Source organism: Zalophus californianus, chromosome 3 (genome assembly GCF_009762305.2).
Source record: "Zalophus californianus isolate mZalCal1 chromosome 3, mZalCal1.pri.v2, whole genome shotgun sequence".
In the NCBI taxonomy this organism is placed as follows: domain Eukaryota; kingdom Metazoa; phylum Chordata; class Mammalia; order Carnivora; family Otariidae; genus Zalophus; species Zalophus californianus.
In genome coordinates, this window is record NC_045597.1 from 70566065 (window position 1) to 70588330 (window position 22266).

Below are 22266 nucleotides of genomic sequence, written 5' to 3' on the forward strand. Positions count from 1 at the left end.
GTTTCAGCTCAGGTCATGATCTCAGGATCATTAGATGGAGCCCCACATTGGGCTCAGCATTCAGCAAGGAGTCTGAGTTTCTCTCTCCCCCTCTGCCCTTCTCCACCCCCTGCACTCTCCCTTTAAGTAAATCTTTAATGTTTTAAAATGAATTATATGTTTTATAAATTTTTTTAAAAGCTTCAATCCTGATATGTACACACAGAAATTTTAAAAATTAGCCTTTTCTAATTTCCATAGACCTAGTAGAACAGTGGGAACTTCAGAGATCATGAAGTCTAAGCCAGTTATTTCACACATGGGGAAATGGGAAACCCAGAGAGAGGAGGTCACTTAGCTAATCTGAGACAGAGCTAGAACTACTATCTGCTCCAAAGTTGTAAGCCTCATAGAAACTACAGAATCTTGGCACCTTTCCTTAGGTATATTCTGAAGGAACTGTTAGAACCCCAAGCATTACAACTATAGGGAAACAACAGTACACACTAGATTTTGGGTGTATTTTGGTCTGTTAGAAGAAACTGCCTCCCAAAATTTTAAAGAAAAACTTTATACATATACATGTACACGTGTATATACATGGAATATGACTGTAAAGATGAAAATTAAAGATTTTAAAAGAGAAATTGATAAGTTGGTTGAAAAAAGGAAAAAAAAATGTGGTCAGGCAGGAGACTAGAACAAAGTCATACATTAGATTTAGGATATATTTTGGTCTGTTAGAAAACCTGTATCCCAAAATTTTAAAGAAAAACACATATATAAAAGTTAAATACAATGAAGGAATAGAATATGACTGTAAAAGTGGAAAGTAAAAAAGATTTTAAAAAAGGAATTGATAAAATATGGCTGTCCTCCAAAGCTGTATGGAAAGCTTTCAGAGAACAAAAGCTATGGAGAGCAAACCCGAGCAGATTACTTAGCCTGGCCTGGCAAGGGTGGGGCAATTCCACGACCGGCAAAGACATTTGGGAACCACGGCAACAGGCCCCTCCCCCAGAAGATCAGCAAGAACAGCGAGCCAAGACCAAGATTACAGATCAATGAGAATGTCAGAACTCCAATGCTAGGGGAATACAGCACATAGAATTCATGGCTATAGGAGGGGAAGAATGAAGAGGAGTAAATCGGAGGGGGAGACGAACCATGAGAGAGATGGACTCTGAAAAACAAACTGAGGGTTCTAGAAAGGAGGGGGTGGGGGGATGGGTTAGCCTGGTGATGGGTATTAAAGAGGGCACGTTCTGCATGGAACACTGGGTGATATGCACAAACAATGAATCATGGAAGACTACATCAAAAACTAACGATGTAATATATGGTGATTAACATAATAAAAAATTTAAAGATTTAAAAAAAAATTCATGGTTGTTTTCTCATGATTCGTTAGTCTTCGAAAGTTAATCTTTTTAATTTTTTTTCTTTTTCTATTTTTTTAATTGTTCTTTCCTTTTCCAACCAACATATTATCAATTCCTTTACAGTCATATTTCATCCCTTCATCGTATTTACCCTTATTTTTGTGTGTGTTTACATGTATATATACATGTATATGTATAAAGTTTTTCTTTAAAGTTTTGGGAGGCAGTTTCTTCTAACAGACCAAAATACACCCAAAGTCTAGTGTGTAGCTCTTTCTATTCCACAGCCTGATCATACTGTTTTATCCCCACCCCCCGCCGGTTTCGGGTCTCTTCTGATTTGTTTAGTGTATATTTTTCTGGGGTCACTGTTACTCTTTTAGCATTTTGTTCTCTCATTCATCTATTTTTCTCAGGACAAAATCACAAAATGGAAAAACTCACCTCAAAAAGCACAAGAGACAGTACCGACTGCCAGGGACCTAATCATTACGGACATTAGTAAGATGTCGGAACCAGAGTTCGAATGACAATTATAAAGCTACTAGCTGGGATTGAAAAAAGCATAGAAGATACTACAGAATCCCTTTCTAGAGTAATAAAAGAACTAAAATCTAACCAAGTCTAAATCAAAATGGCTATAAAAAATAAAGAAAAATAAAAATAAAATGGCTATTAATGAGGTGCAATAAAAAATGGAGGCTCTAACTGCTAGGATAAATGAGGCAGAAAAGAGAATTAATGATATAGAAGACCAAATGATGGCGAATAAAGAAGCCGAAAAAAAGAGAGAAACAACTACTGGATCATGAGGGCAGAATTCGAGAGAGAACTGATACTGTAAGATGAAACAATATTAGAATACTTAGGATCCCCGAAGAAGAAGAAAGAGGGGCAGAAGGTCTACTGGAGCAAATTATAGCAGAGAACTTCCCCAATTTAGGGAAGGAAACAGGCATCATAATCCAGGAGGCACAGATAAACCCCCCCAAAATGAATAAAAATAGGTCAACACCCCAACATCTTAATAGTAAAATTACTACAAGTCTCAGAGACAAAAAGAAAATCCTGAAAGCAGATCAGGACAAGAGGTCTGTAACCTACAACAGTAGAAACATTAGACTGGCAGCAGACCTATCCACAGAGACCTGGCAGGCCAAAAGGGCGGGCATGATATATTCAGGGCACTAAATGAGAAAAATATGCAGCCAAGAATACTATATCCAGCTAGGCTGTCATTGAAAATTGAAGGATAAAAAGCTTCCAGGACAAACAAAAAGAACTTGGGAAAACCAAACCAGCCCTACAAGAAATACTGAAAGGGGTCCTCTAAGCAAAGACAGAGCCTAAAAGTAACATAGACCACAAAGAAACACAGACAATACACAGTAACAGTCACCTTACAGGCAATACAATGGAACTAAATTCATATCTTTCAATAGTTACCCTGAATGTAAATGCACTAAATGCCCCAATCAAAAGACACAGGGTGACAGAATGGATACAAAAACAAGACCCATCGATATGCTGTCTGCAAGAGACTCATTTAGACCCAAAAACACCTCCAGATTTCCATTTAACATGCTAATGGACATCAAAAGAAAGCTGGGGTGGCAATCCTTGTATCAGACAAATTGGATTTTAAAACAAAGACTATAATAAGAGAGGAGGAAGGACACTATATCATTCTTAAAGGGTATATCCAGCAAAAAGATCTAACAATTTTAAATATCTATGCCCCTGACATGAGAGGAGCCAATTATATAAACCAATTAATAATAAAATCAAAGAAACACATTGACAATAATAGTAGGGGACTTTAATTACCCCCTCACTGAAATGGACAGATCATTTAAGCAAAATATCAACAAGGAAATAAAGGCTTTAAATGACACACTGGACCAGACAGACTGCACATATATATCCAGAATATTCCATCCCAAAGAAACAACACACATTCTTCTCTAGTGCACATGGAATATTCTCCAGAATAGATCACATCCTAGGTCACAAATCAGGTCTTAACCGGTACCAAAAGACAGGAATCATTCACTGCATATTTTCGGAGCACAATGCTTAGAAACTAGAACTCAATCACAAGAGGAAAGTTGGAAAGCACTCAAATACATGGAGGCTAAAGAGCGTCCTATTAAAGAATGAATGGGTCAACCAGGAAGTTAAAGAATTTTAAAAAATCATGGGAACAAATGAAATCACAACTGTGCAAAATCTTTGGGTTGCAGCAAAGGCGGTCCTAAGAGGAAAGTATACAGCAACACAAGCCCTTCTTAAGAAACAAGAAAGGTCTCAACTATACAACCTAACCCTGCACCTAAAGGGGCTGGAGAAAGAACAGCAAATAAAGCCTAAACCCAGCAGGAGAAGAGAAATAATAAAGATCAGAGCAGAAATCAATGAAATAGAAAGCAAAAGAACAGAACAGATCAATGAAACTAGGAGCTGGTTCTTTGAAAGAATTAATAAGATTGATAAGTCCCTGGCCAGACTTATCAAAAAGAAAAGAGAAAGGACCCAAATAAATAAAATCATGAATGAAAGAGGAGCGATCACAACCAACACCAATGAAATACAAACAATTATAAGAACATATCTGAGCAACTCTATGACAGGATATTAATCTGGAAGAAATGGATACATTCCTAGAGACATATAAACTACCAAAACTGAACAGGAAGAAATAGGAAACCTGAACAGACCCATAACCACTAAGGAAATTGAAGCAGTCATCAAAAATCGCCCAACAAACAAGAGCCCAGGGCCAGATGGCTTCCCAAGGGAATTCTACCCAACATTTAAAGAAGGCGTGCCTGGGTGGCTCAGTCGTTGAGTGTCTGCCTTCGGCTCAGGTCATGATCCCAGGGTCCTGGGGTCAAGCCCCACATCAGGCTCCCTGCTCTGCAGGAAGCCTGCTTCTCCCTCTCCCACTCCCCCTGCTTGTGTTCCCTCTCTCAGTGTGTCTCTGTAAAATAAATAAATAAAATCTTAAAAAAAAAATACACATCTATTTTTCTGAAACTGTTCCAAAAAATAGAAAAGGAAAAGTTCAAACTCACTTTATGAGGCCAGCATTACCTTGATCCCAAAACCGGACAAAGACCCCATCAAAAAGGAGAACTACAGACCAATATCCCTGATGAACATGGATGCAAAAATTCTCACCAAAATACTAGCCAATAGGATCCAACAGTACATTAAAAGGATTATTCACCACCAAGTGGGATTTATTCCTGGGCTGTAAGGTTAGTTCAACATCCACAAATCAATGTGATATAATACATTAATAGAAGAACAAGAACCATATGATCCTCTCAAAAGATGCAGAAAAAGCATTTTACAAAGTACAGCATCCTATCTTGATTAAAACTCTCCACAGTGTAGGGATAGAGGAACATATCTCAAAATCATAAAAGCCATCTATGAAAGACCCACAGTGAATATCATCCTCAACAGGGAAAAACTGAGAGCTTTTCCCCTGAAGTTAGTAACACGGTAGGGATGTCCACTATCACCACTGCTATTCAACATAGTACTAGAAGTCCTAGCCACAGCAATCAGACAACAAAAATAAAAGGCATCCAAATCGGCAAAGAAGAAGTCAAACTCTCACTCTTTGCAGATGATGTGATACTTCATGTGGAAAACCCAAAAGATTCCACCCCAAAACCACTAGAACTCATACCGGAATTCAGTAAAGTGACAGGATATAAAATCAATGCACAGAAATTGGTGGCATTCCTATACACCAACAAGACAGAAGAAAGAGAAATTAAGGAGTCAATCCCATTTACAATTGCATGCAAAACCATAAGATACCTAGGAATAATCTAACCAAAGAGGCAATGAATCTATACTCAGAAAACTATAGCCAACAGACACATGAAAGAAATTGAGGAAGACACAAAGAAATGGAAAAACGTTCCATGCTCACGGATTGGAAGAACAAATATTGTGAAAATGTCTATGCTACCTAGAGTAATCTACACATTTAATGCAATCCCTATCAAAATACCATTAACTTTTTTCAAAGAAATGGAAAAAATAATCCTAAAATTTGTATGGAACCAGAAAAGACCCTGAATAGCCACAAGAATGCTGAAAAAGAAAAGCAAAGCTGGTGGCATCACAATTCCGGACTTCAAGCTCTATTACAAGGCTGTAATCATCAAGACAGTATGGTACTGGCACAAAAACAGACACATAGATCAATGGAACAGAATAGAGAACCCAGAAATGGACCCTCACCTCCAAGGTCAACTAATCTTCAACAAAGCAGGAAAGAATGTCCAATGGACAAAAGACAGTCTCTTCAACAAATGGTGTTGGGAAAATTGGACAGCCACATGCAGAAGAATGAAACTGGAATATTTTCTTACACCACAAAAATAGACACAAACACACAAAAATAGACTCAAAATAGATGAACGACATAAATGTGAGGCAGGAATCCATCAAAATCCTTGAGGAGAACACAGGCAGCAACCTCTTCGACCTCAGCTGCTGCAACTTCTTCCTAAAAACATCGCCAAAGGCAAGGGAAGCAAGGGCCAAAATGAACTACTGGGACTTCATCAAGATAAAAAGCTTTTGCACAGCAAAGAAACAGTCAACAAAATCAAAAGACAACCAACAGAATGGGAGAAGATACTTGCAAATGATATATCAGATAAAGGGCTAGTATCCAAAATGTATAAAGAACTTATCAAACTCAATACCCAGAGGACAAATAATCCAAGCAAGAAATGGGCAGAAGACATGAACCGACATTTCTGCAAAGAAAACATCTAAATGGCCAACAGACACATAAAAAAGTGCTCAACATCACTCAACATCAGGGAAATCCAAATCAAAATCTCAATGAGATACCACCTCACACCAGTCAGAATGGCTAAAATTAACAAGTCAGGAAACGATGTTGGCAAGGAGGCGGAGAAAGGGGAACCCTCCTATACTGTTGGTGGGAATGCAAGCTGGTGCAGCCACTCTGGAAAACAGTATGGAGTTCCTCAGAAAGTTGAAAATAGAGCTACCCTATGATCCAGCAATTGCACTGCTGGGTATTTACCCAAAAGATACAAATGTAGTGATCCAAAGGGGCACGTACACTCCAATGTTTATAGCGGCAATGTCCACAATAACCAAACTATGGAAAGAGCCTAGGTGTCCATCAACAGATGAATGGATAAAGAAGATGTGGTGTACACACACACACACACACACACACACACACACACACACACACACACGGAATATTATGCAGCCATCAAAAAATGAAATCTTGACATTTGCAATGATGTGGATGGAACTAGAGGGTATTATGCTAAGCAAAATAAGTCAATCAGAGAAAGACAATTATCATATGATCTCACTGATAAGAGGAATTTGAGAAACCAGACAGAGGATCATAGGGGGAGGGAGGGAAAAATGAAACAAGATGAAACCAGAGAGAGACAATCCATAAGAGACTCTTAATCTCAGGAAACAAACCGAGGGTTGCTGGGGGCGGGGTGGGAGGGATGGGGCAGCTGGGTGATGGACACTGGGGAGGGTATGTGCTATGGTGAGTGCTGTGAATTGTGTAAGACTGATGAATCACAGATCTGTACCCCTGAAACAAATAATACATTATGTTAATAAAAATAAATAAATAATATACCCCTGATTTTCACAAAATATTTGGTGACACAATAGAGAACAAGCTAATATTAACTAATATTAAACACTCAATTTGACCTTTATTTTCATTTTTCTTGATTTCTTTGTGTATTTTTAACCATTATTTAAAAGCCGTCTCAAACTCCTATTGTTACAAGGTAGAGTATAAATAGCAATAATGTTAGACTAATCACAAATTAAGAAATCAAATAAGGAATACATGAATAAATTATTATTAAGGGCAACTTAAACTGAAATCTAAAAAGCAAGCTTCACCAAAAACACTTCAATGTAAAATCATTTTTCCAGAGCCCAGGGAAGATGGCAGAGGAGTAGGGAACCCTAGTTTCATCTGGTCCCCGGAATTCAGCTAGATAGCTATCAAATCATTCTGAACACCTGTGATCTCAACTGGAGGTCTAAGAATTGCTGCAATCCTACAAACAGAAAAGCAACCAGTTTTTGCAAGGTAGGAAGTGTGGAGAAGTGAATCAGAGGCAATATATCGGAAGATAAACCCCTGGGGGGAAGGAGCCTCCATAAGCCTCTGATACTGGAAAGTGATACAGCAGTGGGGCATAAAATCAGAATTTATAGAAATCTGTTCCCAAGGGGGATGTCCCTGCCTGAAAGGTGCTCAGGTGGCAAAGCAGGCAGAATATAAGGTGGGACAGCATAGTCTCAGGACCCCCAGGGTCACAGAAAGAATGGGGATGCCTGAGTGTGGCAGAGCTCCCAAGCATTGGAGCAGGGAAGCCAGCTGCAATCAGCAAGCCCAGGAGTGGGCTCTCAGCCCTGTGTTGCTTTAAACCACAAACCACGGCATGATCAGTGGACTGCTGTCTGAGCAGGGACCCAGAAAGCAGCAAAACAGTGGCGAGAGTCCTCTCCCTGCCCCAGGAGGAGTGGCGCATGTGTGCGCTACAGGAGTCTATGTTTTAAAGTTTGGAGACGCAACACGGATGTGTACCTGAGATAAAAATGCTCAGTCACAGGCTGGGTGAACAGAGTGTGGATGGAAACCAGGGAGATAAGAATGACTGACTGCTTTTCTGTGAGGGCTCACTGAAGAATGTGGGGTGCGAATTGTCAGTTCTGGGGCTGGAGACCAAGGCGCAACCATTTTCATCCTCTAAAGCTGAGCAGAAAGCCTTCGGGGAGCAAAAGCCACATAGAGCAACCCCAAGCACCTTACACTGAGCCCAGCCCCCTAGCAAGGGTCGGTGCAACCCCACCCAGGCAAAGACACCTGAGAATCAATGAAGCAGGCCCCTCCCCCAGAAGACCAGCTGGAACATCAGGCCAAGACCAAGTTTACAAAGCACACAGAATTGCAAAACTCCAGGGTTAAGGGAAAATGGTATATAGAATTTGAGTTTTTTCTCTCATGATTCATTAGGCTTTCAGTTTAAAATTTTTTTTCTTTTTTTCCTTTTCAGCTAGTTTCTTATTTTTATCAACACTTTTAAGTCTTTTTTTAATTTTCATTTTTACATTTACATATATATATTCTTCATTTTTGGCTTCCTTTCATTGTATTCAATTTTATTTTTGTATATACGTAAGTTTTTCTTTCTTTACAATTTTGGGATCTATTTTCTAACAAACAGACCAAAATACACCCAGGACCTAGTGTATTACTCTGTTCAGTCCACCTGTTTGATTATATTCTCTTTTTCCTTTTCTTTCTTCTTTGGTTTCTGATCACTTCTGATTTGTTTAGTACATATTTTTCAGGGGTCGTGGTTGATATTTTTGTATTTTGTTATCCTGTTCGTCTATTCTTCTCTGGAAAAAATGACAAGACAGAAAAATTCACCCCAGAAAAGAGAAAAAGAGGCAGTACTAACTGCCAGACACTTAATCAGTATGGATATAAGAAAGATATCAGAGCTAGAATTCAGAATAACGATTATAAAGATACATCCATATTGAAAGTGAGGGGGGGTGAGAACCATTTATCGTGCTAATGGACATAAGAAAGCTGGGGTAGCAATCCTTATACCAGACAAAATAGATTTTAAACCAAAGACTGTAATAAGAGATGAAGAAGGTCACTATATCATAAAGGGTCTATCCAACAAGGATCTAACAATTGTAAATATTTTTGCCCCTAACATGGGAGCAGCCAATTATATAAACCAATTAATAACAAAATTAAAGAAACACTTAATACAATAATAGTAAGGGACTTTAACACCCCACTCACAGCAACAGACAGATCATCTATGCAGATCAACAAGGAAACAAGGCACACTGGACCAGATGAATTTCACAGATATATACAGAGCATTCCATCCTAAAGCAAAAGAATACACATTCTTCTCAAGTGCATATGGAACGTTCTCCAGAATAGATCACATACTGAGTCACAAATCAGGTTTCAACCAGTACCAATGATTGGAATTATTCCCTACATATTTTTAGACCACAGTGCTTTAAAACTTGAACTCAATCACTAGAGGAAATTTAGAAGGAAAACAAATACATGGAGGTTAAAGAGCATCCTACTAAAGAATGAATGGGTCAACCAGGACATTAAAGAATTTTAAAAATTCATGGAAACAAATGAAAATGAAAACACAACTGTTAAAAATCTTTGGGATGCAGCAAAGGCAGTCCTAAGAAACAAGAAAAGTTTCAAATACACAACCTAACTTTACACCTAAAGGAGCTGGAGAAAGAAAAGCAAATAAAGCCTAAACCAAGCAGGAGAAGAAAATAAAGATTAGAGCAGAAATCAATGAAATAGAAACCAAAAGAACAGTAGAACAGATCGACAAAACTACGAGCTGGTTCTTTGACAGAATTAATAAGATTGATAAACCCCCGGCCAGACTTATCAAAAAGAAAAGAGAAAAGACCCAAATAAAGAAAACCGTGGATGAAAGAGGAGAGATCATGACCAACACCAAGGAAACACAATTATAAGAACATATTTGAGCAACTTTAAGCCAACAAATTAAGCAATCTGGAAGAAATGGATGCATTCCTAGAGACGTATAAACTACCAAAACTGAACCAGGAAGAAATAGAAAACCTGAACAGACACATAACCAGCCAGGAAATTCAAGCAGTAATCAAAATTCTTCAAACAAGAGTCCAGGGGAATTCTACCAAACATTTAAAGAAGAATTAATAACTATTCTTCTGAAGCTATTTCAAAAAAGAGAAATGGAAGGAAAACTTCCAAACTCACTTTATGAGGCCAGCATTACCTTGATCCCAAAACCAGATAAAGACCCCATCAAAAAGAATTATAGACCAATATCCCTGATGAATATGGATACCAAAATTCTCACCAAGATACTAGCCAATAGGATCCAAAAGTACATTAAAAGGGTTATTCACCATGACCAAGTGGGATTTATTCCTGGGCTGCAAGATTGGTTCAACATCCACAAATCAATCAATGTGATACACTACATTAATAAAAGAAAGGACAAGAACCATATGATCCTCTCAAAAGATGCAGAAAAAGCATTTTACAAAGTACAGCATCCTTTCTTGATTAAAACTCTCCACAGTGTAGGGATAGAGGAACATACCTCAAAATCATAAAAGCCATCTATGAAAGACCCACAGTGAATATCATCCTCAACAGGGAAAAACTGAGAGCTTTTCCCCTGAAGTCAGTGACACGGCAGGGATGTCCACTATCACCACTGCTATTCAACATAGTACTAGAAGTCCTAGCCTCAGCAATCAGACAACAAAAAGAAATAAAAGGCATCAGAATCAGCAAAGAAGTCAAACTCTCAATCTTTGTAGATGATATGACACTTTATGTGGAAAACCCAAAAGACTCCACCCCAAAACTGCTAGAACTCATACAGGAATTCAGCAAAGTAGCAAGATATAAAATCAATGCACAGAAATCGGTTGCATTTCTATACACTAATAATGAGACAGAAGAAAGGGAAATTAAGGAATCAGTCCCACTTACAATTGCATCAAGATACCTAGGAATAAATCTAACCAAAGAGGCAAAGAATCTGTACTCTGTAACCTATAGAACACTCATAAAAGAAATTGAGGAGGACACAAAGAAATGGAAAAACTTTCCATGCTCATGGACTGGAAGAACAAATATTGTTAAAATATCTATGCTTCCCAGAGCAATCTATACATTCAATGCAAGCCCTATCAAAATACCATCAATATTTTTCACAGAGCTGGAACAAATAATCCTAAAATTTGTATGGAACCAGAAAAGACCCCAAACCCAAAGGAAAGTTGAAAAAAGAAAACTAAAGCCACTGTCATCACAATTCTGGACTTCAAGCTCTATTACAAAGCTGTAATCATCAAGACAGTATGGTACTGGCACAAAAACAGACACATAGATCAATGGAACAGAATAGAGAACCCAGAAATGGACCCTCACCTCTATGGTCAACTAATCTTCAACAAAGCAGGAAAGAATGTCCAATGGACAAAAGACAGTCTCTTCAACAAATGGTGTTGGGACAATTGGACAGCCACATGCAAAAGAATGAAACTGGACCATTTCCCTATACCATACACAAAAATAGACTCAAAATGGATGAAAGACCTAAATGTGAGACAGAAATCCACCAAAATCCTAGAAGAGAACACAGGCAACAACCTCTTCGACCTCAGCCACAGCAACTTCTTGCTAGACACATCTCCAAAGGCAAGGGAAACAAAGGCAAAAGGAACTACTGGGACTTCATCAAGATAAAAAGCTTTTGCACAGCAAAAGAAACAGTCCACAAAACCAAAAGACAGCTGACAGAATGGGAGAAGATATTTGCAAATGACATATCAGATAAAGCGTTAGAATCCAAGATCTATAAAGAACTCATCAAACTCAACACCCAGAGAACAAATAATCCAGTCAAGAAATGGGCAGAAGACATGAACAGACATTTCTGCAAAGAAGACATACAAACGGCCAACAGACACATGAAAAAATGCTCCACATCACTCAGCATCAGGGAAATCCAAATCAAAACCTCAATGAGATACCACCTCACACCAGTCAGAATGGCCACAATGAATTATGAAGGTATAAAAAAATATGTTAAATAATCCTAATTGTCCTATGCTCAGTCAGTCATATCAACATGGCCTAACAACTTACAACCTTTCTTAATACTTATAAAGCAGCTCTTAATCCGAGAGAATTGATCCATATCCACGGGCAAAGATGTTGGGAGGGGAAGAAGTGAAACTTACATAAGGCATAAATCATAGTATTTGTAAGATATTTCATTTTTATCCTAATTTAGGATAATGGACATTCTGAATAAGAGTAGTATGAATTAAGGACTCACCTCTATCTGTATTGGGAATCCCCAGATCTACTGTAGGAATGGAACTTTCTGCGTGATCACTGTAGTATTCAATGACACTTGCCTGGCCCGCCCAGGTCTGCTTTACAATGGGGACTGAAAAAATGAGAGGAGTGACAGTCATTGGCACAGTTCTGCAGGAAAGCTTAGCATCATGAAGGGGAGCATAATCACCTATAAAGGGAGAAGCATTATTTGCTCTTCTTCGGATATCCCAACCTGCATGCTTTTCCTACCCTGAGAAATGTCAGGTTGTTGGTCGATGACAACACCTGCGTGGAACCCTCTCCTTGAGATGTTTTCAACGTATGTTAGAGCCCAACCCTTCTCATTTCTGGTGATTCCTCATTCCTCGAGTCCATGTAATGATCCATGTCCTAGTCTGCTTATACTGTAGTGTTTTAATTTCCCTCTTTCCCCCATAGGCTATTTCATTTAAAATTCACAACTAGATTTTTCAAATGCTTCTTAGAGGGGTGAGGAATATAATTACTTCTAAGGGATGGGAATATTCCGTGTTTCTGGATGAGATGCAAATATGTCTCCCTTACAGTGGTGGGGGGGTAGGGGGCTTCTCAAACTATACACGTCCCCACCCAACGATTCCAACAGAACCATAAAATCCTATCCAGGACACAACCCTACCACTGAGAACCACTGCCTAGGATAGCTGATATTCTTGTGCTACGCTTCTGAAAAATGTGGAAGAAGAAAGATTGAGAACCACTGCAGATTTTTTACCACTACCATTAACAGATAAATTGTTTTAAAAAAAGAAATACAAACAACAGAAAACTTTCACAGTTTTCTGTAATTTAAAGCTACTTTTAAGCATCTCCTATCTCCACATTTGACAGAATTCTACCTGATCACTATTTGGTATTAATTCGCCTGACCAAATATCTGCGTAATTATTATATATATATTTTTAGCTACTATCTGTGCATCTCTACATTCTGAGAAGAGGTTTCTGTTGTTTTAATAGGAAAAAAAAATCATCCTGGGGTGCCTGGGTGGCTCAGTCGTTAAGCGTCTGCCTTCAGCTCAGGTCATGATCCCAGGGTCCTGGGATCGAGCCCTGCATCGGGCTCTCTGCTTGGTGGGAAGCCTGCTTCTCCCTTCTCCCACTCTCCCTGTTTATGTTCCCTCTCTCGCTGTGTCTCTCTCTGTCAAATAAATAAATAAAATCTTTAAAAAAAAATTTTTTTAAAAAGAAAAAAAATCATCCTGTCAAGATTGCAAACCCTGGCAGTTTAAGAACCTCCACTCCAGTGAACTAAATCTTCAGGTCAGTATTTTGAGATGTTTATCAGATCATTTATCTTTTTCCTTTTTCCCAGCCCAAATAAAAATATATGCAAAAACTCCCCATGCAATGCCAACTTTAAATGTTTAGCTACACAAGTTAACAAATTCAGAGTCAAAGTCAGACAGCCTTGTATTTAAAATACAAAAGTGCACCACTTTATCCATTATTAATGAACTTTTCAGAAAGACATTTGTTATAATCTCTAAGTTACCCATTTTAACACACTGAATAACTTTTAGATCTTATAATTTTTCTGCAATCCTAAAAAGGCAGAAATTTCTTCATGTCAAAATGGACAAAGATGCATAAATAACAGGTAAGGCTGCTGGGGGAGGGGGAGAAAAAAAAGAAAAACAAATCCTCTTCTACTTCCAAATCCCAGCACAATGAAAATCTTTACCTTAGCACCTCAGGGGCAGTCTGCCGTGTATATCACATGCAGGAGGACTGACCCCAGAAAGGGCTCCTGGCAGCTTGCTGCTGCTAATTCACTCTTGGGTAAAATGTCCTCCCTTGCATGATGCTGGAAAAAGCTGTGAGGGAAGGTCAAGAATTTTCCTCAGTCCCAGCCCTCAGTCCTGCAAGCTGTGCAAAAGTCGGCTTTCGCTGTCCTCAGCCCTTAGCCTCCAGTTCCCGTTTGCTCTAATGGCTTTATTAATCAGCAGAGATGTTTCCTCTCAGCTGATTTAAAGGACATTAAAATCAAGTGTGAAGGAGTTCTTTGCTGTACCTAACTACTTGCTTTCGGTTTTTGTTTGAAATAGCTGAAACAGAAATTTCACTAAAGGTAAGAATCACTATATGAATCATTCCCCACCCCGGGCACAGTGCCTGGGATGTAGTAGGAGCTCAATAAATAGTTTGAATGAGGACTGAATTTTGTAGAAGTTCCCACAAAAGGCTTAAGGCTATTTTTTGGAACTAGTTTAAAGGAAGGTTTTATCCATAAAGGCAATTCATCATTTGGTACAAGGCTGTTGCCACCATTAGCAATCATATAAAAATACACCAGCCATTTTAATATAGTAGGGTGCTATGATTCTATAATCCCAGAAGCAGTCAACCGTTTTTATCATCTATCCCCTAATCACTATAACTCCTGAGGCATTTGCCATATCTGCCAGCTATAAAGAATTTAAAGCTAAGCCTAAGTCTTCTATAACAGCAGGTAAAGCCTATATTTTCAACTAGGGTTGATTCTAAGTTACCTAAAACTTTTAAAATATTGGTCGATTTCATTAGCAATGTTTGAATTCTAAATTGAATTCATTCTAGTTATAAAATATTTTATATTGAGGCACTGTGTTTCTAAGTATATTAAACTTTGAGAAAATATTTCAATAGAGTTACATGACCTATTAACTCATTTTCAATACAGAGAGGCATACTTTCTACCCCCTAATAAAACACTAGCGAATGCCTCTTTCAAGAAGGTTTACCACAAGATAACTTATAATTGGAGCAAAGTAAAACTTGTGCTATTAAAGAAAAAACAAACCCCACTGCACAGATGGTATAAATCTTCCACATGGCTTTACAGACTTGAAGCAGGAGGAGATATGTCTTGCTAGGAGGCACAGAACACACATTTTTACCCCTGATGAATTTACTTGCAAAACTGATTACAAATGAAAAAGAACTAGACACTTAAACACTGTACAAAAACTACCCCACAGTCAAATATGAATGACTCTCGATGTTAAGATATCTGCTCTTTTCACTTGACAAATGGACTTCTTGTCTCCGTATGCACGTCAATGACAAAACCCTGGCTGTGCCTCTCTCCTCCGGAGAGGGTTAGAGACACAACCCCCGATTTTAAAGATGTGGTGTAAGTAAGACTCAAAGGCATCCCTTGGGGGCTGATCTAAAACAACATTTTCGGGCAATCCTGGAACCTCTTTATTGGTTCAACAGCCAAGGGGAGATCCGAACAGGTCAGCACCTGACTCCCTCCCTCTCTTCAATTAATTAATCTAATCACATCAATTGACCCAGAGTGAAGCCTTCCACCTGGCTGCATTGTAACCCAAGCCTCATGTCTGAAATAAGCAGACAGACCAGTACCTGTAAGCCTCTCTAACCACACACCCCTTTCAATAAATTTGTTCACATTGGCTTCTTCCAGACAAGATGACGGCGGTAAAGATAACAGGGTGTTTTGTTTTTTCAATCTGAAAGGAATAAAGTGTTTGTTTTTAGGTGCTCAGGAAGCTGTGAAAAGGAACGAAAGGCTGAGCAAAGAGCAATTTTACCTCTTTAATCAGAGGGGACTGCAGCAGGAGAGCATCTCACGACCCAGCACTTGATGAACAAAGCGGTGGCTGCCACCAGACACTTAAGACACGCACAGGAACGGTGTGGCAAAATGGTGCAAAAAAAAATTCTTAACATTTTCTGACAGCTCACGTCACACAGTGGAAAAACACATAACCCAAGAGGAAGTGAAGCAGCTGAATATTAAAACTCCAGAGACCTTCTCCTCACTTAAATATAATTTTACATGCTATGCCTAATTTGCTTTATGTAATATGTTTAAAGTTTCTTTAAAACCCTATACTAACTGCTTGCATCTCAAGAGTGTGTTGCTATTTCGATGGTGTCAATATGTATTTCTTTCTTAAGCCAAAAGACAGAATATATTTTTGCTGTGTCCTAAGAATGCTTTATTTCATTTAAATCAGAATCCAGACACAAAGCAGTTACATAAATGTTTGTTTCACCATTAAGCAAAAAAGGTACAAGATGTTAAATACAATTTTTTTAATTTTGGAACTTGCCTCATTATCAATTCTTCATTGAGAATATAAAAAATGAGTTCAACATATATTTTCCCTTGCCTTGACTGGAGCCTTTAACAGAACGTGCCGTCCCTCACCCTCACCCTGGACATGGCTGACATTATAAGGAGTCAGGAATGGGGGGCATCGCGAGGGGGTCTTCTGCTGTCCCCAGGGGCAGTGCACCCACAAGTGAGAACCTGCCACCAGATACATCACCAACAGTATAGCCAACTCTCAGTTTTTCAAAGATAAATATACAGTCTTATTTATGGGTTTTTTTCCCTTTGTACCACAAAGTGCACGGGGAAAGAAAAAAGAAAAAACCCACTCAAGTCCGTGTATTTGGCTTGACTATCACAGTTATATGCTTGGACAGGGGTGGCAGTCTGAATGCCCAGTTTGGTTTATATTTTAGATCCTCTGTGGATTTCAATTTCTGGCTCTCCCCATTGCTACTGAAAACAGAAAGCCTACTTTCCCACCTTCTGGCCAAGTCAAAAGTGACCTTGAGCCTAGCAGAATGTCAACATGAATATCAAATACCATTTATCAAGGCTAAGATTGTAATACATCCAAGGAGATGACAGTACAGCTATGCTGTGGCAGAAAGAATTTGGGATTTGGAGCCAGAAAACCTGAATCCCAGCTCTCCTTCTCAACAGTCTACAAGAACGGGCCAGCTGCGTCTTGTCCCACACTCTGCTTTCTCTACATGATCAAGGGAATCACGTTAATTATCACATCATAAGGAATTGTCACCATGAAGGCAGATGATACAATGTATGTAAAAAACACACCAGAAAATGTAAAAAAGATGAGCAGATGCAGTTAACATGGTGTTGTCAATGTAATGAATATGATTACTAGATAATTCTCTAGGCCAACCGGTGGTTAGACTAGCCTTCCAAAAGAAGAGGAGGAGCCCAGTGGCCTGGCAGGCTCACTTCCATCCAGCAATATGGATATCAAAGTCCCTAAAATCCTGCTGCCTCAGACTATCTTTTCAAACAAACATCCAAGTTTAAAGATGGCTTGCCACAGAAACCCAACCGTGACAACCTCATAACACCTTTTAATTAAGTCTCAGGCTTCAATGACCCCAGATTCAAATTCATAGCAGTGAATCAATGCATCCAGCTTTGGGAGGTCTGGTTTTAATGCTCCTAACAGGCTTTTAAGATTTGTAATTTTTAAAGACCTTTGACTTGAAATTCAAATGTAAAAGCATTTGATGGATATCTGAAAAGATTATCTCAACCTGATGCAAATAAGAAAGCAATAAACTAGATCATTCAGAATTACTAAATTAAAATTAGCAAACTTCTTTTTCATTTCTGTAGAATATGAAAAATACAAGAGATGATCCCTAATTTTACTGCTTTACTGTCACTTGAAAAATGTTCCAAAAGAGAAAATACCACCACCACCGCCATTCTTAACATCAATATTATGAAAACAGTCACTACTCCCAAGTGCAGCTTCAAGATCAAATAAATCAATTTGAACACTTCTATGGGCTGTTTAAAAAAAAAAAAAAAAGGCAGTCCCTTCATTCATTTTCTTTGATACAAGATATGTCAAAACTTGTCCCCAAACGCCCTCCCAGATTTTTAAAAAAAGCAAAAGGATATTAAATCTAGGTTAATTTTTGTGAATGATGAAAATTTTAACTGCTATATTGATTTTTAATAATCTTTAGGACTCCTTGTATAATGAGTGCATATATTAGGCTGATTTAATAGGACTTGGCACTTTATATGACTATTTTAGGTAAATATGAAGGTTTATAGTCACATACTTGTATGATACTGTACACATAACCAGATTTTAATTGATGTTAATATTTCAACCCCAAATTATTTTTTATTTGTAAAATGTTCCCCTTTAAAGTATAATTTATAAGTATATTATCAAATAAATAGTATAAATGAACTTCCCCCATAGCTCTAATCCCATGAAAACGACAGCTGGTTTAGAAATCTCTTCTACACAAATATCACACTCTTGATGAAATCGACAGTCTTTTCATGGAAAAAAATTAAAATAAATGCTAAAATTAGAAAATGCAAAAGACGGTCTAATTTTCAATTTCAGAAAAGTGCAGCTTGAAATAAGGCAAAAAAAGAAAGAAATTATGTCTACTTATATTTAGGATGGGCTTTTTCTTTTACATTATCAACATAACTTAGAATTCTGTAATGACACCAAAAACTTGAATAAAAACAACATTCATCTGCATGCCAAGATTTTCTTAAGAAGGGACCGCTGTGTATAAGCCACCTCTTGCCTTTTCTGCAATATAATCCACTCATGAGTGAATATGTATCTTCATACATACAGAAGTTCCAAAGTGTGCATCCACCATCATGTAAAAAGAAGGATTAGTCTTTGAGAAAACATCCTTTTTTTGGCATTCTCTCACCTTGAAATCCCCTCTAACATTGTTCATACAGTTCAGAGCCGGTGCATGGACATAATAGGACATTATTCTGCAAAATGGATTGTTATTCACACATTGTGTCCAAGATTGCCACAGCTGTGCTTTCCCATTTCCAATTTAAAACACTGCTCTGAACAGTATTCAGAAGGGCTAGGGCCACTCATGTTTCGACACAAACAGTCCCTTCTAATTGATCTTGGTGATTGAAGTGGTATGATGAGGAATACTAACTAAATATAACTGCTTTCACTTCAACAGTATATGTGTCATTATCTCTTTCTTGAGTTTCTATCTGGTTTGTAGTTGTTTTTTTCTTTTTAAGGCAGTTGGGACTTTAAAAGTTCAACAAAAATGAATAACACAAAACCTACTTCTATCACCATGAAATTTCTTGCATGTTTTTACTGCAAAAAATATATCCTCTTTCTTCACTGGATTTCCCTAGAAAACAAGAAAACATATACGTATATATGAGTCCATGTCATATTAACACCCACATTCACACCCCTGTTAGATCTCGCATGCCATAGAGGTGACCTTCACCAACGTCAAGGACATCAAACCTGTTTCTGGGATTAAGTTTTAGAGGAAAACAGGAACTGTAATTCAGCTGACAAGTCCTCTGAAGTCAGCCAGACCTGGGCCCGGATCCCAGCCCTGCCCTGTGCACATGGTGTGATCCAGACACGTTCTTCAGCTCTCGACTTCAGTCTGCTCGTTTCAAAGATGGTCAGAATAGCCACCAGTGAAGCCGCTGTCATCGCTACATTTATTCAGCACATAACTGCCCAATAAATGCTAGACACCTTCCCTTTCCTTTTCCCAGCTGGTGAAGATTTTGACAAAGGGAGAGAACCAGTGGTCTGTGTTTGTGTACAACAGGAACTGACTCTCTTTTGTGGGGCTGGTCTCACTTTAATGTTCAAAGTATTTTTATGGCCCCTTTATTGTCTACCCAAGTCTAGGCTACAGCAACATTCTGTCTTCTGCGAAAGGGAGCATTACTTCAAACACTTGGGCGCCGGGAAGGAGGAGCAATTATGGAGCCCTGAGCTGGCCCAGCCCTAACTGACCACTCAGGTGAAAGGGCCACACAGGGGGATTGTGGACAGCCTACACTCAAAGCCACAGACTGCTTCGTGGGGTGTTCTGACCCCTTTATCAAATGTCTTAGGCCTTTAATAATATTCAGTCACGACTCAAACATCATCTGGGGCCAGTTTATAGTGACATTTAACCACAGCTTTGTCATATTACTTCAAGACACTTAGGAGGTTGACCCCACCAGACTGCCCAAAAGAGTATTAAAGAACAAGCAAGCATCATGTCTAGAAAGACAGGAGACAGGTTTCCCCCCTCAGGAACTAAGCAAATATTACAGATTCTCTCCCATTACTGCAGAGTGTGTGTGTGTGTGTGTGTGTGTGTGTGTGTGTGTGTGTGTGTGTGTGTGTGTGTGTGTGTGTGTGTGTGTGTGTGTGTGTGTGTGTGTGTGTGTGTGTGTACATATATTCATCTTTGAATATGCAACACACAGACTTCTGTGTGACCGCCTTGAGAAGAACAGACAACATTTGAGGGTGAGGAATATATTTTCCCTTCTGAGAAAGAACTGTTAACAACCTAGTGAGTTTCAGGGGTCTTCAGGCTCATCCTGGGGACTGGACCAAGGGAATGCTGTAACAAGTAAGTTCATTCTGAAAGCTCTGCTGGACAGTGGCAGGTGAGACCAAATCAAGGTCTACAGGTGAGAGGAGACGGGCTTGAGGAGAAGGCTTAGGTATAGCAGGAAATGTGTGAAATCACCCTTCTAGGAAGCGGAACAGAAATTCCAGTAGACACATGCTGAATCATCAACAAGAGAAATGACTCCAGGCATACTGACCCGGAAGAGCTGTGGCAGGCAGTTCCGCACGGAGGCTCCGGGGTGAGTCTGTGCCCTCACAGTCCTCCCTGCCCCTCCCTCAGATTCACGGTGTGACCCTGAACAGGTACTTCTCAGTGCCTCTCTCTTCTCCTGTGTCAACTAGGAGAACAGTGCTCACCTGATAGGGCTGTTATTAGTAGAAACACGATCTCTACTTCTTGCCTGGCATATAACAAATGTTGGGTTTTTTTCAGTAGATACTTAAAGTGCTAGGACAACGTTATGCACAGCATATAGATTTTCCTTAGATATGTGAGGAAGTTTTTCTTCTATTACTTACACAGAGTGGTAGAAAAGAATGGAATGTGGTGGCACAGTAGGAGTCCACAGCATCTGTACAGAACTCAGGCACTGGAGTGAGGGGAGGCCCATCGCCTTTGTCCCAGATGTAGAGGGCAATCTGTCAGGATAGGAGCCGGCAACAAATGAAAGAACCTGGCCAACACCACAAGTGTAAGAAGGTACAAAATATCTCAAGGAAAAGCAGACCACATCTTCTATAGAGCACTTAGACTGAACCATATCAATTTGACAATATTCAACAGATTTTTTTTAGAAATAAAAATAGCAATTTCTTGTGGATCAATCTAATCTTTTATTAACAAGAATCCATATTCTGCCTGCCAAACAATTCCTAGGTTGTCATAAGCAATTTCAGGGAAGCTATTTTAGGGTTTCTAAAACATTGCAGTGGAAGATGAAAGAAAATATTCCCAAGAGGCTGGTTTTCTGCAGTATGGTAATTACATACCTTGACTAACTGCCTTGCAGAAAACATCTAAAACTGTTGGATAAAATATCTTTAAAATAATTTTAAATGGATTGCTAAATTGCCACAAAAGTATGGAACTTGTGAGGACAAAAATGCAAAAGGAAGAGCCTGGGAAAAGGGCATCATGGGTAGTTTCCCTCAGTAGGTGGATGGTAACTCTGGTGATGCTGAGTTTCTGATGGGAGTTAAGAAAATAAAGCCCATGACTCACCCAAGGTGGGGAATGTTTAAGAGCAAACCCCACATAAAGCTGGGACTTTGGAGCTAGATGGAGGGGAAAAATCATCTCCAAATCTCCTCTGAGATTTTGTAGTTAAAAACCAGGCCTCCCTAATTTGTGCCACCAGTGTGGTCTAAAACACTTCAAACAGTAATTTAAAATGGTCCCAAGTCAGTAGAACCCTGTAGCAGTACGAAAGCAAATGCAAATCCTTCCTGGGGAACCCACACCTTAATGTAGGACTCAGAGGATTGCCACAGATACAGTTCCAAGCAAGACTACTCAGAGAAAAATCACAGAAAGCACAGGGACGTGAACTGATGATCAAGAGCCAGCAGACAAAACATAATCGGACCCAAAAGACTGCAGGTCTTGGAATTATCAAACACAGATTATAAAATTACTATGTTTAATACATTTTCATAAAGAGAAAATTTTCAAACTTTAGCAAAAAAGTTTTTCA

At 38.9% G+C, this 22266-nt stretch overlaps 1 protein-coding gene across 2 annotated transcripts in view; it reads right to left on the reverse strand.

Moving 5' to 3' along the window:
- Positions 1-22266, reverse strand: part of B3GLCT (beta 3-glucosyltransferase) — a 115317-nt gene that overhangs the window by 32054 nt on the left and 60997 nt on the right. The window contains exons 9-11 of one of the 2 annotated variants that reach the window (XM_027590509.1): positions 21092-21211; positions 19256-19325; positions 12335-12448 (exon numbers count right to left, since the gene is read on the reverse strand). In XM_027590509.1, coding sequence (XP_027446310.1) covers positions 12335-12448; positions 19256-19325; positions 21092-21211 — 304 coding nt within the window. The remainder of the gene's footprint in view (positions 1-12334; positions 12449-19255; positions 19326-21091; positions 21212-22266) is intronic. The other variant, XM_027590510.1, reaches the window with a different exon arrangement.